Here is a 13,344-nt window from a genome sequence, read left to right on the forward strand (position 1 = left end):
ACTGTGGAGACATCATACTGTGGGGGGGGGAATGTACTGTGGGGACATCATACTGTGTGTGGGGGGGAATGTACTGTGGAGACATCATACTGTGTGTGGAGGAATGTACTATGGGGACATCATACTGTGTGTGGGGGAATGTAACATGGGGTCATGCTACTGTGTGTGGGGGAATATTCTGTCAGGACATCATACTGTGTGTGGGGAGAATGTACAGTAGGACTTCATAGTTTGTTGGGGTATGTACTGTGGAGGACTTCATACTGTGTGTGGGGGAATGTACTGTGGAGACATCATACTGTGTGTGGGGGAATGTACTGTGTGGACATCATACTGTGTGTGGTGGAATGTACTGTGGGGACATCATACTGTATGTGGGGAGACTGTACTGTGGGGACATCATAGTGTGTTGGGGTATGTACTGTGGGGGACATCATACTGTGTGTTGGGGTATGTACTGTGGGGACATCATACTGTGTGTGGTGGAATGTACTGTGGGGACATACTGTGTGTGGAGGAACCTACTGTGGGGGTATCATACTGTGTGTTGGGGTATGTACTCTGGGGACATCATACTGTGTGTGGGGAATGTACTGTGGGGACATACTGTGAGTGGAGGAACCTACTGTGAGGACATCATACTGAATGTGTGGAGAATGTACCATGGGAAAATCATACTGTGTGTGGGGAGGATCTACTATGGGGACATCATACTGTGTGTGGGGAGAATGTACTATGGGAAAATCATACTGTGTGTGGGAGAATATACTGTGGGGACACCTTACTGTGTGTGGGGGAGTGTACTGCAGAGACATCACACTGTATGTGGGGGAATTTATTATAGGGGCATCCTACTGTGTGAGGGAATGTACTGTGGGGACATCACACTGTTTGTGGAGGGAATATACAGTGTTGGGACATCATACTGTGTGTGGGGGAATGTAATGTTGGGACATCATACTGTGTGTGGGGGGTGGGGGGAATGTACTGTGGAGACATTATACTTTGTGTAGGGGAATGTACTGTAGAGACATCACACTGTATGTGGGGGAATTTATTATAGGGACATCCTACTGTGTGAGGGAATGTACTGTGGGGACATCATACTGTTTGTGGAGGGAATATACTGTGGGGACATCATACTGTGTGTGGGGAAATGTAATGTTGGGACATCATACTGTGTGTGGGGGGTGGGGGGAATGTACTGTGGAGACATTATACTTTGTGTAGGGGAATGTACTGTAGAGACATCACACTGTATGTGGGGGAATTTATTATAGGGACATCCTACTGTGTGAGGGAATGTACTGTGGGGACATCATACTGTTTGTGGAGGGAATGTACTGTGGAGACATTATACTTTGTGCAGGGGAATGTACTGTAGAGACATCATACTATGTGTGGGGGAATGTACTGTGAGGACATCATACTGTGTGTGGGGGAATGTACTGTCGGGACATCATACTGTGTGTGGGGGAATGTACTGTGGGGACATCATACTATGTGTGGGGGAATGTACTGTAGAGACATCATACTATGTGTGGGGGAATGTACTGTAGAGACATCATACTATGTGTGGAGGGAATGTACTGTAGAGACATCATACTATGTGTGGGGGAATGTACTGTGGAGACATACTGTGTGTGGGGAATGTACTGTGGAGACATCATACTGTGTGTGTGGGAATTTATTATATGGACATCCTACTGTGTGTGGGGAATGTACTGTGGGGACATCATACTGTGTGTGGGGGAATGTACTGTGGGGACATAATACTGTGTGTGGGGGAATGTACTGTGAGAACATCATACTGTGTGTGGGGGAATGTACTGTGAGAACATCATACTGTGTGTGGGGAATGTACTGTGAGAACATCATACTGTGTGTGTGTGTGAATGTACTGTGGAGACACTATACTGTGTGTGGGGGAATGTACTGTGGGGACATCATACTGTGTGTGGGGGAATTTACTGTGAGAACATCATACTGTGTGTGTGTGTGAATGTACTGTGGAGACACTATACTGTGTGTGGGGGAATGTACTGTGAGAACATCATACTGTGTGTGGGGGAATGTACTGTGGGGACATAATACTGTGTGTGGGGGAATGTACTGTGAGAACATCATACTGTGTGTGGGGGAATGTACTGTGGGGACATCATACTGTGTGTGGGGGAATTTATTATAGGGAAATCCTACTGTGTGTGGGGAATGTACTGTGAGGACATCATACTGTGTGGGGGATGTACTGTGGGGACATTATACTGTGTGAAGGAATGTACTGTGGAGACATCATACTGTGTGTGGGGAAATGTACTGTGAGAACATCATACTGTGTGTGGGGGAATGTACTGTAGAGACATCACACTGTATGTGGGGGAATTTATTATAGGGACATCCTACTGTGTGAAGGAATGTACTGTGGAGACATCATACTGTATGCTGGGGAATGTACTGTGAGAACATCATACTGTGTGTGGGGAATGTACTGCGAGAACATCATACTGTGTGTGGGGGAATGTACTGTGGAGACACTATACTGTGTGTGGGGGAATGTACTGTGAGAACATCATACTGTGTGTGGGGGAATGTACTGTGGGGACATAATACTGTGTGTGGGGGAATGTACTGTGAGAACATCATACTGTGTGTGGGGGAATGTACTGTGAGAACATCATACTGTGTGTGTGTGAATGTACTGTGGAGACACTATACTGTGTGTGGGGGAATGTACTGTGAGAACATCATACTGTGTGTGGGGGAATGTACTGTGGGGACATAATACTGTGTGTGGGGGAATGTACTGTGGAGACATCATACTGTGTGTGGGGGAATTTATTATAGGGAAATCCTACTGTGTGTGGGGGAATGTACTGTGAGGACATCACACTGTGTGTGGGGAAAGTACCATGCTGGTCACCCTACTGTGTGTGGGGAATGTACTGGGTATCACTGGAATATTATGGATTGTTACAAACAGAAAAAGGGAGTCTTGGTACCAGATATATCTATTGTGTGTTTGGAGCATTCTCTATAATTACACCTAACATTATTGCCATTACAAAGACAAAAACTAAAAGGACTCTTAGAACTGGACATGAATATTGACCAAGAAGTTAGAACAAAAACAACCATTTGAGAACAGGTCGGTGAATAAAATATTAAAAAATACATTTGGTCTCCGGCTGGGAGGCAGCTTACTGCATCAGAAACCTTCCCCTTCACCTTAAATCTTGTCTTATTTAACTATGCCCCAGACTATTCACATTCTTCAGGTGAAGTAGGAGAGGACTCACTGATATTATGGCAAATCCAAATCCATATTGCACGTAACTTCTCAAGGTCATTGGTGGATTTTGCTGTGATTCTATGTACGATTTCTTGCTGAGAAATACTTGCAGAGTGTATCTACAAAAAAGGTTGAAGAAAAATGAATTAACTATATACATTTTCTGTTTTCCTGAATGCAGCCTATCCAATCACTAGAGAGCAGTGACATCACTGAGAATGCAGCCTATCTATTCACTAGAGATCGGTGGCATCACTGAGAATGCAGCCTATCCAATCACTAGAGAGCAGTGACATCACTGAGAATGCAGCCTATCCATTCACTAGAGAGCAGTGACATCACTGAGAATGCAGCCTATCCATTCACTAGAGATCGGTGACATCACTGAGAATGCAGCCTATCCAATCACTAGAGAGCAGTGACATCACTGAGAATGCCCCCTATCCATTCACTAGAGATCGGTGACATCACTGAGAATGCAGCCTATCCAATCACTAGAGAGCAGTGACATCACTGAGAATGCAGCCTATCTATTCACTAGAGATCGGTGACATCACTGAGAATGCAGCCTATCCAATCACTAGAGAGCAGTGACATCACCGAGAATGCAGCCTATCTATTCACTAGAGATCGGTGACATCACTGAGAATGCAGCCTATCCAATCACTAGAGAGCAGTGACATCACTGAGAATGCAGCCTATCTATTCACTAGAGATCGGTGACATTACTGAGAATGCAGCCTATCCATTCACTAGAGATCGGTGACATCACTGAGAATGCAGCCTATCCAATCACTAGAGAGCAGTGACATCACTGAGAATGCAGCCTATCCATTCACTAGAGAGCAGTGACATCACCGAGAATGCTGCCTATCTATTCACTAGAGAGCAGTGACATCACTGAGAATGCAGCCTATCCATTCACTAGAGAGCAGTGACATCACCGAGAATGCCGCCTATCTATTCACTAGAGATCGGTGACATCACTGAGAATGCAGCCTATCCAATCACTAGAGAGCAGTGACATCACTGAGAATGCAGCCTATCCAATCACTAGAGAGCAGTGACATCACTGAGAATGCCCCCTATCCATCACTAGAGAGCAGTGACATCACTGAGAATGCAGCCTATCCATTCACTAGAGAGCAGTGACATCACAGACAATGCAGCCTGTCCATTCACTAGAGAGTGGTGACATCACTGAGAATGCCGCCTATCCATTCACTAGAGAGCAGTGACATCACTGAGAATGCAGCCTATCCATTCACTAGAGAGCAGTGACATCAATGAGAATGCAGCCTATCTATTCACTAGAGATCGGTGACATCACTGAGAATGCAGCCTATCCAATCACTAGAGAGCAGTGACATCACTGAGAATGCAGCCTATCCATTCACTAGAGAGCAGTGACATCACTGAGAATGCAGCCTATCCATTCACTAGAGAGCAGTGACATCACAGAGAATGCCACCTATCCATCACTAGAGAGCAGTGACATCACTGAGAATGCAGCCTATCCATTCACTAGAGAGCAGTGACATCACAGACAATGCAGCCTGTCCATTCACTAGAGAGTGGTGACATCACTGAGAATGCCGCCTATCCATTCACTAGAGAGCAGTGACATCACTGAGAATGCAGCCTATCCATCACTAGAGAGCGGTGACATCACTGTGAATGCAGCCTATCCATCACTAGAGAGCAGTGACATCACTGAGAATGCAGCCTATCCATTCACTAGAGAGCAGTGACATCACTGAGAATGCAGCCTATCCATTCACTAGAGAGCAGTGACATCACCGAGAATGCCGCCTATCTATTCACTAGAGAGCAGTGACATCACTGAGAATGCAGCCTATCCATTCACTAGAGAGCAGTGACATCACAGAGAATGCCACCTATCCATCACTAGAGAGCAGTGACATCACTGAGAATGCAGCCTATCCATTCACTAGAGAGCAGTGACATCACAGACAATGCAGCCTGTCCATTCACTAGAGAGTGGTGACATCACTGAGAATGCCGCCTATCCATTCACTAGAGAGCAGTGACATCAGTGAGAATGCAGCCTATCCATCACTAGAGAGCGGTGACATCACTGTGAATGCAGCCTATCCATCACTAGAGAGCAGTGACATCACTGAGAATGCAGCCTATCCATTCACTAGAGAGCAGTGACATCACTGAGAATGCCGCCTATCCATTCACTAGAGAGCAGTGACATCACTGAGAATGCAGCCTATCCATCACTAGAGCAGTGACATCACTGAGAACGCAGCCTATCCATTCACTAGAGAGCAGTGACATCACTGAGAATGCAGCCTATCCATCACTAGAGAGCAGTGACATCACTGAGAATGCAGCCTATCCATCACTAGAGAGCAGTGACATCACAGACAATGTAGCCTATCCATCACTAGAGAGCAGTGACATCACAGACAATGCAGCCTATCCATCACTAGAGAGCAGTGACATCACTGAGAATGCAGCCTATCCATTCACTAGAGAGCAGTGACATCACTGAGAATGCCGCCTATCCATTCACTAGAGAGCAGTGACATCACTGAGAATGCAGCCTATCCATCACTAGAGAGCAGTGACATCACTGAGAATGCAGCCTATCCATTCACTAGAGAGCAGTGACATCACTGAGAATGCAGCCTATCCATTCACTAGAGAGCAGTGACATCACTGAGAATGCTGCCTATCCATTCACTAGACAGCAGTGACATCACTGAGAATGCAGCCTATCCATTCACTAGAGAGCAGTGACATCACTGAGAATGCAGCCTATCCATTCACTAGAGAGCAGTGACATCACTGAGAATGCTGCCTATTCATTCACTAGAGAGCAGTGACATCACCGAGAATGCCGCCTATCTATTCACTAGAGAGCAGTGACATCACTGAGAATGCAGCCTATCCATTCACTAGAGAGCAGTGACATCACTGAGAATGCCGCCTATCCATTCACTAGAGAGCAGTGACATCACTGAGAATGCAGCCTATCCATCACTAGAGCAGTGACATCACTGAGAACGCAGCCTATCCATTCACTAGAGAGCAGTGACATCACTGAGAATGCAGCCTATCCATTCACTAGAGAGCAGTGACATCACTGAGAATGCAGCCTATCCATCACTAGAGAGCAGTGACATCACAGACAATGTAGCCTATCCATCACTAGAGAGCAGTGACATCACAGACAATGCAGCCTATCCATCACTAGAGAGCAGTGACATCACTGAGAATGCAGCCTATCCATTCACTAGAGAGCAGTGACATCACTGAGAATGCCGCCTATCCATTCACTAGAGAGCAGTGACATCACTGAGAATGCAGCCTATCCATCACTAGAGAGCAGTGACATCACTGAGAATGCAGCCTATCCATTCACTAGAGAGCAGTGACATCACTGAGAATGCAGCCTATCCATTCACTAGAGAGCAGTGACATCACTGAGAATGCAGCCTATCCATTCACTAGACAGCAGTGACATCACTGAGAATGCAGCCTATCCATTCACTAGAGAGCAGTGACATCACTGAGAATGCAGCCTATCCATTCACTAGAGAGCAGTGACATCACTGAGAATGCTGCCTATTCATTCACTAGAGAGCAGTGACATCACCGAGAATGCCGCCTATCTATTCACTAGAGAGCAGTGACATCACTGAGAATGCAGCCTATCCATTCACTAGAGAGCAGTGACATCACAGAGAATGCCACCTATCCATCACTAGAGAGCAGTGACATCACTGAGAATGCGGCCTATCCATCACTAGAGAGCGGTGACATCACTGAGAATGCAGCCTATCCATTCACTAGAGATCAGTGACATCACTGAGAATGCAGCCTATCCATTCACCAGAGAGCAGTGACATCACTGAGAATGCCCCCTATCCATTCACTAGAGATCAGTGACATCACTGATAATGCCGCCTATCCATCACTAGAGAGCGGTGACATCACTGAGAATGCCGCCTATCCATCACCAGAGATCAGCGGTGACATCACTGAGAATGCCGCCTATCCATCACTAGAGAGCGGTGACATCACTGAGAATGCAGCCTATCCATTCACTAGAGAGCAGTGACATCACTGAGAATGCAGCCTATCCATTCACTAGAGAGCAGTGACATCACTGAGAATGCCCCCTATCCATCACTAGAGAGCGGTGACATCACTGAGAATGCCCCCTATCCATTCACCAGAGAGCAGTGACATCACTGAGAATGCCCCCTATCCATTCACCAGAGAGCAGTGACATCACTGAGAATGCCCCCTATCCATCACTAGAGAGCGGTGACATCACTGAGAATGCAGCCTATCCATTCACTAGAGAGCAGTGACATCACTGAGAATGCAGCCTATCCATTCACTAGAGAGCAGTGACATTACTGAGAATGCCGCCTATCCATCACTAGAGAGCGGTGACATCACTGAGAATGCAGCCTATCCATTCACTAGAGAGCAGTGACATCACTGAGAATGCCGCCTATCCATCACTAGAGAGCAGTGACATCACTGAGAATGCAGCCTATCCAATCACTAGAGAGCGGTGACATCACTGAGAATGCCCCCTATCCATTCACCAGAGAGCAGTGACATCACTGAGAATGCAGCCTATCCATTCACTAGAGAGCAGTGACATCACTGAGAATGCAGCCTATCTATTCACTAGAGAGCGGTGACATCACTGAGAATGCAGCCTATCCATTCACCAGAGAGCAGTGACATCACTGAGAATGCAGCCTATCCAATCACTAGAGAGCGGTGACATCACTGAGAATGCCCCCTATCCATTCACCAGAGAGCAGTGACATCACTGAGAATGCAGCCTATCCAATCACTAGAGAGCGGTGACATCACTGAGAATGCCCCCTATCCATTCACCAGAGAGCAGTGACATCACTGAGAATGCAGCCTATCCATTCACTAGAGAGCAGTGACATCACTGAGAATGCAGCCTATCCATTCACTAGAGAGCAGTGACATCACTGAGAATGCAGCCAAATCCATTCACTAGAGAGCAGTGACATCACTGAGAATGCCCCCTATCCATTCACCAGAGAGCAGTGACATCACTGAGAATGCAGCCTATCCATCACTAGAGAGCGGTGACATCACTGAGAATGCAGCCTATCCATTCACTAGAGAGCAGTGACATCACTGAGAATGCAGCCTATCCATTCACCAGAGAGCAGTGACATCACTGAGAATGCCCCCTATCCATTCACCAGAGAGCAGTGACATCACTGAGAATGCAGCCTATCCATTCACCAGAGAGCAGTGACATCACTGAGAATGCAGCCTATCCATTCACTAGAGAGCAGTGACATCACTGAGAATGCAGCCTATCCATTCACTAGAGAGCAGTGACATCACTGAGAATGCAGCCTATCCATTCACTAGAGAGCAGTGACATCACTGAGAATGCAGCCAAATCCATTCACTAGAGAGCAGTGACATCACTGAGAATGCCCCCTATCCATTCACTAGAGATCAGTGACATCACTGATAATGCCGCCTATCCATCACTAGAGAGCGGTGACATCACTGAGAATGCCGCCTATCCATCACCAGAGATCAGCGGTGACATCACTGAGAATGCCGCCTATCCATCACTAGAGAGCGGTGACATCACTGAGAATGCCCCCTATCCATCACTAGAGAGCGGTGACATCACTGAGAATGCCCCCTATCCATTCACCAGAGAGCAGTGACATCACTGAGAATGCCCCCTATCCATTCACCAGAGAGCAGTGACATCACTGAGAATGCCCCCTATCCATCACTAGAGAGCGGTGACATCACTGAGAATGCCGCCTATCCATCACTAGAGAGCAGTGACATCACTGAGAATGCAGCCTATCCATTCACTAGAGAGCAGTGACATCACTGAGAATGCAGCCTATCCAATCACTAGAGAGCGGTGACATCACTGAGAATGCCCCCTATCCATTCACCAGAGAGCGGTGACATCACTGAGAATGCCCCCTATCCATTCACCAGAGAGCAGTGACATCACTGAGAATGCAGCCTATCCATTCACTAGAGAGCAGTGACATCACTGAGAATGCCCCCTATCCATTCACCAGAGAGCAGTGACATCACTGAGAATGCCCCCTATCCATTCACCAGAGAGCAGTGACATCACTGAGAATGCAGCCTATCCATTCACTAGAGAGCAGTGACATCACTGAGAATGCAGCCTATCCATTCACCAGAGAGCAGTGACATCACTGAGAATGCCCCCTATCCAATCACTAGAGAGCAGTGACATCACTGAGAATGCAGCCTATCCATTCACTAGAGAGCGGTGACATCACTGAGAATGCAGCCTATCCATTCACCAGAGAGCAGTGACATCACTGAGAATGCCCCCTATCCATTCACCAGAGAGCAGTGACATCACTGAGAATGCCCCCTATCCATTCACCAGAGAGCAGTGACATCACTGAGAATGCCCCCTATCCATTCACCAGAGAGCAGTGACATCACTGAGAATGCCCCCTATCCATTCACTAGAGAGCAGTGACATCACTGAGAATGCAGCCTATCCAATCACTAGAGAGCAGTGACATCACTGAGAATGCAGCCTATCCATTCACTAGAGAGCAGTGACATCACTGAGAATGCAGCCTATCCATTCACTAGAGAGCAGTGACATCACAGAGAATGCAGCCTATCCAATCACTAGAGAGCAGTGACATCACTGAGAATGCAGCCTATCCATTCACTAGAGAGCAGTGACATCACTGAGAATGCAGCCTATCCATTCACTAGAGAGCAGGGCCCTATTCATACCTGACTGCTCACAGAGAGAACATGATCATCAATGTGGGTAAAGTCTGCTGTTGAGAACAGCTCCTGTCGTCTCTTCCTCTTACAGGGGTTTGCAGCTGTCCTCCAGAGACCACCTGCCCTGCCCTGATCCGCAAGCGCACTGACCGCGTGCTTTTTAGATGCAACACTCCTGTGACCTCCATTTGTCTTGGCAGGAGAACTCTTGACCATTGGACTTTCTGGCGCCTCAGCTTGTGTTGACCAGAATGTGAACGCTTCCTTCCTAGTTCCCACATTTGTCTTTGTTTTGTCTTGATGTGTGATCTGGAAGGATCCGGACTTCTGGTCAGCGAGCGGCCGGTTGGATGTTATACTGGAGATCTGTAGGTTGTGATGGCTTCTCTTATGTAACTCATATACATTTCCATTCTGGAAGTCCAGAGTCTTGGACTTGGTGGACAAGTTTATGATTCTTGACCCTGTGATGAGATCTTCAGGATTACATTGAGGTGCTCCCTTCATACATTTCTTATAATTGTTATTATTAACATTTTTTATCAGAGAGATTTTGATGGGAAGAGGATTTTCACGTTGGACATTTTCTGTCCCAATGCTGTTCCCACGACCCATTTCCACTAAGTCCAATGGGGAACCTAGGGATGAAAAGCAATAAGTCAAGATTATGTCTAATAGTTGACCTTGGTTGTGTTATCTGTTGTCACTGCCTCCTGAATACATTGAAAAGGGTGGCCCTGCTGTGAATATTAGGGAGCTCAGGGTGGCTGCTGTGACTACTGGTGAGCTCGGGGTGGCTGCTGTGACTACTGGTGAGCTCGGGGTGGCTGCTGTGAATATTATGGAGCTCGGGGTGGCTGCTGTGACTACTGGTGAGCTTGGAGTGGCTGCTGCGACTATTGAGAGCTTGGGGTTGCTGCTGTGACTACTGGGGAACTAGGGGGCTGTTGTGGCTACTGGGGAGCTCAGGTTGTCTGCTGTAACTACTGTGGAACAAGTTGGTGGCCGTTGTGACTACTGGGGAGCAGGGGTGGCTGCTGTGACAACTGCGGAACTAGGGGAGCTGCTGTAACTACTGGGAAACTAGGAGTGACTGCTGTGACTACTGGGGAGCTCAGGATGTCTACTGTCACTACTGGAGAACTAGGGGTGACTGCTGTGACTACTGGAGAGCTGAGGGTACCTGCTGTGACTACTGGAGAATTAGGGGTTATTGCCATGACTACTGGGTAGCTCTGGGTGGCTGCTGTGACTATTGTGTGTAGTGCCAGAAGGGAGGGGGTTGCTTTCACCATTACAGAAGTAGGTTATGAGATTTGCTGTGATTACTTGGGAAATGGTGAGATGACTACTATGACTAATAGATAAGGAGATTGGATGCTGTTGTGTTTACTGTACAATGGGGATCTTGCTGTGACCTGTGACTATAACAGTAGTGGGTAAGAGGCTGCTCTGACTATGGGGGGTTGATGTTACATCTAAGCATAGAGTGGTCCTGCTGTTCATACTATGGAATGGGTAGGCTGTTGTGAACAGGCAATTAAAGTAGGTTATCTGATGGAGAGCAGCTATGGATTGTGTAGTGATACTTTCCTCTCCTGTGTAAATAAGTTGTCCTGTCGGGACTGAGCAAGATACCAGATATGAATACTGTTTTTTTTGTGACAGGTGTAGATTCTATAGTTATGGGAAACATGTTTTCGGCAGTGTGGCACTGGGCTGAACACAATGCATACACTTGCATTGCTGTGCGGCCTGCCCATCAGCCAAGAATTCATATCGTCCACATGGATAAAGTAGTATATGCCATGTCTCATATGTACAGTATAGAAAGCTAAAATCATGATTGGCAATATGGCATTTATATCTCTCGCCTGGGACCTCCAGGGGTGCAAATATCCTTAAGATTGGGGATCTCATAATTTTTGGTACCTGAGCCTGCATCTCATTTACCAGCTCCCATCTAAAATCACCTGGGGAGTGGCTGGTACCTTGTTAAAGTAGATTCTGACTTAGAGCCTCTGTTCATTACTGGGAGATAAAGCTTGCTGGAAGGGCTGCACCATTTCCTAAACGGAGTGCTCCTTTTTACAAGTGTACTGTATATACTGTATTTTTTGTCCCCCTTGTAACATCTTTTGTATATTTTTAGAATCACTGCCTAATGGTTGGATTAAATATATAACATTTAATAGCTTTGGCTGCTTTTTTAACCCATGGTGGAAAGATAAAAGCAAAGGATACAATTTTTACCATTAAATGCTGTGACTAATAGGGGGCTCTATTCTGACTATTGGGGGACAACACAGCAAGTGAAGAGCCGTAAATCCCAGGTTGTGTAGTGCAGACGTGGCATATACGTTGTGATTGCTGGCTCCATTGACATCTTGGCGTATTTCATAATCCTGCACTATATATAATCATGCGGTATTACACCCCAGGGCGGTAGCGTTCCATTGTGAGGAGCTGCGGGCATCCCATGGTTATAGGTTTACTGTTATGCGACCCTCACTAAATATCCATGTGGAATGTTGATGAACGGTCCTTGGTGCATTGTTACATCTGCCATGTGGGGGGCAACCCTACACAAAGGGGTGTACTATTATTAGGCTGCCCGTCCTGGAGAGCTGTGGGCACAAGGAGGCCACACGTGTATTATTAGCAGGGGAGACATCCTGCGACTTGCATTTTCCAGGGAACCATAAAGCAACCTGTCACCGAGCTGCCGTCCGAGTAACAACTGTCCCATGGCAATGACTGACAGTGGTACAAGCAGACACCTTGTATAGTTGTAGTTCTTAAAGGGCTAGTCCAGATTTATGTAAGTAACATGCAATCATTTTATAAAGATTTGCAATTTCTTGGCTTGTAACCAGTAAATGGAAACATTCTTGTTTAGATTTAGACCTGACCTAGACCTGCTCACACAGCTGATTGATCGTCACACTGTATCAGTCCAGGGCTGATTTGTGCTGCTTCTGCATTTTGATATCGTGATACATTTTCAGAAATTCGAACATTGCCATTTTAGTTACAAAGCCCAGTACATAAGTATTCAATTCTTCATAGTGAAGGTTTGGAGACACCTTAAAGTTTTTTTTTTTTTTACCCTGTGTAAGGATATGGACATGCTGCCCACATTTCCCCCTTGAAGAAACAAAATTTGTGGTTTAAGTTTGTGTAATGTGATAAGTTTTAATGATATATAATGGGTATTGTGAATTGTGATGTGCGTTAGATATGTGTAGTTT

At 46.4% G+C, this 13,344-nt stretch overlaps 1 protein-coding gene across 1 annotated transcript in view; it reads right to left on the reverse strand.

Annotated features, from left to right (window-relative positions):
* Positions 1-10,726, reverse strand: part of LOC141173246 (lim and transglutaminase domain protein ltd-1-like) — a 33,693-nt gene extending 22,967 nt beyond the window's left edge. The window contains exons 1-2 of the mRNA XM_073657868.1: positions 10,100-10,726; positions 3,297-3,408 (exon numbers count right to left, since the gene is read on the reverse strand). Of these exons, the coding sequence (XP_073513969.1) occupies positions 3,297-3,408; positions 10,100-10,708 (721 nt within the window). The 5' untranslated portion in view covers positions 10,709-10,726. The remainder of the gene's footprint in view (positions 1-3,296; positions 3,409-10,099) is intronic.
* Between the last annotated feature and the right edge of the window lie 2,618 nt (positions 10,727-13,344).

Source organism: Phyllobates terribilis, unplaced genomic scaffold (genome assembly GCF_046119375.1).
Source record: "Phyllobates terribilis strain yellow unplaced genomic scaffold, ASM4611937v1 Scaffold_1__5_contigs__length_1240528914, whole genome shotgun sequence".
NCBI lineage: Eukaryota > Metazoa > Chordata > Amphibia > Anura > Dendrobatidae > Phyllobates > Phyllobates terribilis.